Source organism: Leptidea sinapis, chromosome 11 (assembly GCF_905404315.1).
Source record: "Leptidea sinapis chromosome 11, ilLepSina1.1, whole genome shotgun sequence".
NCBI classification, from domain to species: Eukaryota; Metazoa; Arthropoda; class Insecta; order Lepidoptera; family Pieridae; genus Leptidea; species Leptidea sinapis.
The window spans coordinates 1,605,274-1,611,273 of record NC_066275.1 but is presented as its reverse complement, the minus strand read 5'-3'; the positions used below and the strand labels follow the sequence as shown (position 1 = coordinate 1,611,273).

The 6,000-nt window shown below is 31.5% G+C and overlaps 1 protein-coding gene across 4 annotated transcripts in view; it reads left to right on the top strand.

Moving 5' to 3' along the window:
- Positions 1-1,879: 1,879 nt before the first annotated feature.
- Positions 1,880-6,000, top strand: part of LOC126966805 (nuclear RNA export factor 2) — a 49,805-nt gene continuing 45,684 nt past the window's right edge. Inside the window, exons 1-2 of one of the 4 annotated variants that reach the window (XM_050811064.1) lie at positions 1,880-1,992; positions 3,203-3,538. In XM_050811064.1, coding sequence (XP_050667021.1) covers positions 1,934-1,992; positions 3,203-3,538 — 395 coding nt within the window. In that variant the 5' untranslated portion in view covers positions 1,880-1,933. Of the gene's footprint in view, positions 1,993-2,939; positions 3,057-3,202; positions 3,539-6,000 lie in introns of those variants that run through there. The other 3 variants (XM_050811062.1, XM_050811060.1, XM_050811061.1) reach the window with 3 other exon arrangements.

The window sequence follows — 6,000 nt, the reverse complement described above, 5'->3', positions numbered from 1 at the left end:
ATTTTATTAGGTAGTTGATAAATAAAGCAAATTATGATTAAACTAATTACTAAATAGAGTTTATAACTGGAAATCAGAATAATCTAAGTTTAATAAATATAATTGAATATAATAGGTTTTTAAGTTACCAGTTGTTATCGTATAATATGTACTATGCATGGAATTAAATAAAGCTTCGTTATTATTATTCGTTGGCGTAAGCTTATCGTTTCTAAAAAAGCAGCATATTTTGAAGGCTAATAAAGTAAACTTAAATTGAATGAAATAAACATTTTGCGTTTCAGCATTCAATATTAATGCTGTGTTTAGAGAGACGGCTAATTAACGCACTGTGCCTTTTTAGTTTATAGGATTACTTTCATAGGAATTTCACGTCATCTTGAAGAATGAACCGCCGAGGAGGATCAGCCTCTAAGGTAAATAAATAATGATAAATGCGACGCAGCCGATTTTTCTATGGAAAAGGAGGAAAAACGGGTCACCTGGTGTTAAGTGATCACCACAGGTCACATTCTCTTCCAACACCAGAAGAATCACAGGAGGATTCGTGTCGTATCTTCCCGGAAACACCGCACAAGAAAGCTCGTTCTACAGCTTTGTAGTACGTGGAAGATATTTCTAGATGGTGAGGATGATATCCTATTTTGTCGCATGTCGTGTGAAGGTGGAATTCGGCAGCAGGAATCTGGTGAAACAGCTCTTCGAAACACTCCCTTGCGGTAGAAGACATACAATGAAACGACGTCTCTACGCAGCGACAAGTGATCCAGGTGTTCACAGAGTACTAGGTTCGCGACAATTCGAGCTGCTGGGCGTTCTACGGATCAAATGGATCGAGCTGATACTGGGGTGCGCCAGACCAGAGATGACAGCAATACTCAATATGTGTCCGGACCTGCGCTTTATAGAGCGCTAGAATGTGCGCCGGCTTGAAGTATTGTCGTGCTTTATTTATGACGCACAGGTTCTTCGAAGCCAATTTGGCTTTGCCTTCCAGATGACCGCGGAATCGGCAATCGCTCGAGATTCGGAGACCCAGTATTCCGATACTAGGCGAGGCTTTAAGGGAGGTGTCGAAGGCGGTGATACGATAAAACTTGAATCTTCTGGGAGTTAATTTTATTTTTTGTTAAAAATATGCCTTGCCAAAATTTAAGAGAGTATGAAACAATTATAAAGATGAACATTGATAAAAAAAAAACTTCAATGGAGACATGATACATATATTGTAACAGCTGCCATAAAGCTAAGCAAGGGTTAAGGACTTATGCAGTTGATGCTTCCGCCATTCATAAATATAAGCAATTAACCGACGAACTGTTTGAACATCTTATATGAACATATTATTTGAACATCTTACAATATAATTAAGTAATTTTCTTTAAGTAGGGCAATGCGGCTGAAAAAAATAAATAATAATATGTTATTTGTGTTAAAGAAAAGACTCAAACTCTTTCAGTGATTAGTCAAAATCTCTATGTCAGTGTCCAATTGCAATTTTAACTGTCATTTATATATTACATATTAGAAGTCAGATCTCTGAAGCCAAAAAAAAGTTTTATATTTTTATTAGTAAACTTAAAAAACTTACAGCTGAGCTGTTTTATGTTTGAAAATTATTATTTGTTGTGCTACAATATACCTACATAAATTATTTTATAACCGAAGTAAGAGTGTTTTTGCCTTAAAAATTCCATCGTTTTTTATTTACTAACTATAACTATATTTTTCCTTAAGTTTTCCCTATTATACTTTCAATTTTCTTCCTCTTTAGACACTATACAATAGCCAATTATCCTAATTAACCTAACTATATTATATTTTATTTTTCAGGCTTTTAGCTTTAATTAAAATGTCGCAATATAAGCAAAAACAACGTTTCTACATAACTAAAAATCAGTATTTTGATGATTTTGAAAATTATAAAAACTTCATGGATTTTGAAGAACCTGAAGATACCTCTAGAAATGAACCATTTTTAGATAAAGATATGTATGTGATTGTAAGCCCATTTCTATTTTTAATGTATAATATTAATGATTTATCGTTTTATGCCCTTTTTGTTGATATGGTCCATTTGCTGATGACACCAAATGAATTGATTCAGCACAAAATTTATGTTAATCGAAAACAAAACAATTAAATGACGTGCACTTGGAAATTGTTGATAGTTGGTACTGTTTCTAAGCATTAAGAAGCTGATGCTTACGCGGACCCCGTTAAAAAATTAAGACAATTGACTGGCGAATTTTTTTTGAGAGGAGGAAAATTAATTAATTTAACTACGTATTTTGGGCCCTAAAACAGGCATATGCCGGGCCCGGGTATTCGAGACTCAAACCTCGGACCGGCTATGTACTTGGGGGTAGGAGAGATGATTGCTTACGATCTAATACGAATAATATGATTAAATAGTACGGTGGACATTTGATTAAAATAAATAATACACTCGCCGGTGAGTGCGGTGGTGTATAGTGCAATGTATGTATGTTTCTGATTGGACATCTTGTATATTATAGTAATTTTCCTCGTGCCATATGTGGGGCAATGCAACTGATTAAAGAGAATCTAAATACTAGGTGCAAAAGTAAAAAATTAAAAGTATGAAAGGTGCAGTGATTTGACATAGATAAATAAGTAATTACAGTATGGCGATTGGCGACGAAGTATAATTCGGCTAAGTTTGAAAGTGAACAGTTTTTATTATAGCCGTCATCTCTCAATCTATCAATGATTGCATACAATCGAGTGAATTTGTTTTTTTCTTAGAGATTTTCGCTAGGCTGCAACTGATAAAAACAATTATATTATTATTTGTGCTACAGTAAAGACAATGTCAAAGTCACAGTCAAGTGTCAGACCCCGATTATAATGTCAGCTGTCATTTAGGTAAACACATCAAAAGTGACAGAAGTCTGAATTCTGAAACAAAAACAAAAGTTTTATGTATTGTTGATGTATTGGTAAACTGAAAACACAGCTGAGCTTATTTTTTGTACGAAAATTATTATTTGTTATATATATGTATGAATTACTTTTATAATCCGAAGTAAGAGGTTGTTTGCCATATAAATTGTAAATTTATTTATCTACTAGCACATTTTATGAACCTAAAGTCATACAACATCCCCTATAAACAAATACTAAATACCATAGAAAAGTCAATGTAGACCGCAATTACCTACTTATAATATATTTTCAGGTTTGTGGCTGTAAATAAAATGTCGCAATCTTATCTACAAAGATCCAATTCAACAAATAATCAGTATTTTGATGATTTTGAAAATGACAAAAACTTCATACATTTTGAAGAACCTGAAGAGACCTCTACAAATGAACCAATGCTAGATGTACAGTGTTCAAAAGCAGTGGAAAGTTCTAGTATCGATGTGGAACCTGCCACTATTATATTGAGAGGATCAAGACCAGAGGCTAAAATTCCAATTATATTAAGAAGAAATATTTCCAAAGCCACTCAAGGTGGAACTCATAACATTGAATCATCAGAAACTACAAAAGCACCAGCAGTTACCATGCCGTGAGTTAAGTTAAATTATTTTTATACCTGTCTGCAGTCTCTCGACTATCAAGACTGTCATGAATTACAATACTAACAGTAATAATGGTATTTATTTCACTTTTACAAACCAATGCTGACTTTATAACTTCGTAGCAAAGGTTTTTTTTTAAATACACCATATTTTTAAGAAAACTTTCAGCTTCAGTGCTCCATAAGATCCGCCTAAAAACCGCAACTCCTCTTCTAATGTGACCACTTAAATAAAATGGTCAAGAATGAGAATTACTGAATTTCTTTTTTTCTTTTCATTTGTTACTTATGCAAGTTGAATGAGATACTCTTATTTTAATTCATCATAAAATACAAAATGTTATGAATTAAAATTTGTTCATTTATTGAATTAGGTGTTACTTTGCGGAAATCCGTAATTATACAAATGATGTAAGTTTTCTTTAGTGTTAATTTCACCAATATTCCGGCACGAGACTGCCAGATTTTGGCGAGACATCACGTCCTGAGGATGTCTCGTGTAGAGGCGAAACATGTGTTGAATTGTTTTAAAAACAAATATTGGCAGAATTAACACTAAAGAAAACTTAAATCATTTGAATAAAATTTGTTCAGTTAATTTCATCTTAATTCATTTACATTATGTTCACATGTTATATTCATCATAATGTTTTATTGTGATGAATAGACAAAATGTTTACATTTGTTTGTGGTATGCATGTGTACATAGGTATATTACAACAGGTAACTAAGTAAGTTATTACATTAATTATCCATTAAAATTACATGTTATCCAATTACATTAAATGGTACAATAATATTAAAAATTCATCTTAATACTGTTCATATATTATTTCTTATATTCATTTTAAAAATTCAGCTACATCTTGGCCTTTTTCTTGTTATTTATCATGAAAATTAATTTAAAACATATTCATTTATATTACATACATTGTCACAATTTATTTAAATTATGTCTATAAATTAAGTTTCTCGTTATTCAACTTTTAATTATGTTCACCATCTAAAAATCAATCAGAGCATGTTCATGTTTGATTCGTTATCGAAATTCGATTATCTTAACTGTTAAATTTTTTTCAATTTAAATTGATTAAAATCATGTTCATGTTATACTCATCATCATCACTTTTTAAATATACTCGTTTATTTTTATTACACAATTAATGTTTTTAAATTATATTAATACATTTTATTTATCATGAAAAGTCATTCAAATCATCTTCATATATTATATTCATCACTGTTATGTCATATATTGACTTCAACATAATTCTTAACTACCAGATTATCTAAACTAATATTTTTATAACTGTTATTATTATAATCAAAATTCATTTAAATTATTTTTATGTAATATTAAATTCATTGCCAAAATTCATTCACACTAAGTGTTTTATTATCTAGGCTATTAATATTTTTCGACGATTATTTCTATCAAAACTACGCGAAATCATATTCATATATTATATTTTCTCAATCATTGCCGTAAAACTTACATTTTTTTATTTAACCCAACGTTTCCTGACATTTGCAGAATCGTTATCTTAATGTAACTTCTACGCAAACACCTAATGCAATAATATGGCTTAACAAGATGAATAAAGCAGTTCTAAGGTTCATTAAATTAAACAACGTGCTTACTGCTTAGCTTTGCAAACGGAAAAGACGAACTGCAGGCCTACTATGAACTCTTATTGCGATTCAATTGACGACCTAAAATGAACTATGTATTACGTCATTAGAGCTATGCAATTTAGGTTGACGTCAAATCAAGTCGGAAAATGAATCGCAATCTGTTTTAGTTTGTTCATTCATTCGTACCATGAGGTAATTTTTCAACCTAAACTGGATAGCTTATGTGTCAAAGTAAGGGATTCAAACAAAGTTGCTACTTTCTTAGCGGAGAGTGATTCGTTTTGTTAATAACTTCTAAAAAATAGTAAATACTGTCAAAAAAAATAGTAAGTAGCTGTCCCTATATACCTGATAAGTCATTTTTATTGGGACGCGTGAATTGCAATTTCCATACAAACTTCTATCGCTGATAAGCTAGCTATACGTCGTCCCTTTGACAAACAGCGTGTACGGATAAGGTGAGTTACCGTCGATAAGTTTATTGGGACAGAAAATTCAACGATAGTTATGATTTTTATCTCAAGTAAAAGATAGAAGATAAGAGAAGACCGAATATTGGGAACGGTCGTTAAAGATCTGAAAGTTTCCAAGACTATTACAATATCAGATTATAGTAATCAATTAATGTAATCTGAATGTAGAAATATTTGAATCATGACAATATGGAACACAAGCCTCTAAACACTAGGACACATATTATACTTTTTCCGTCAACAACATTGCAACATAATTTTATACTAATAGAAATATAACGTCTTGGTGTCACATTCACGCCTTGATCACACTGTGATTGTGATGTGATGAATATCTGCACA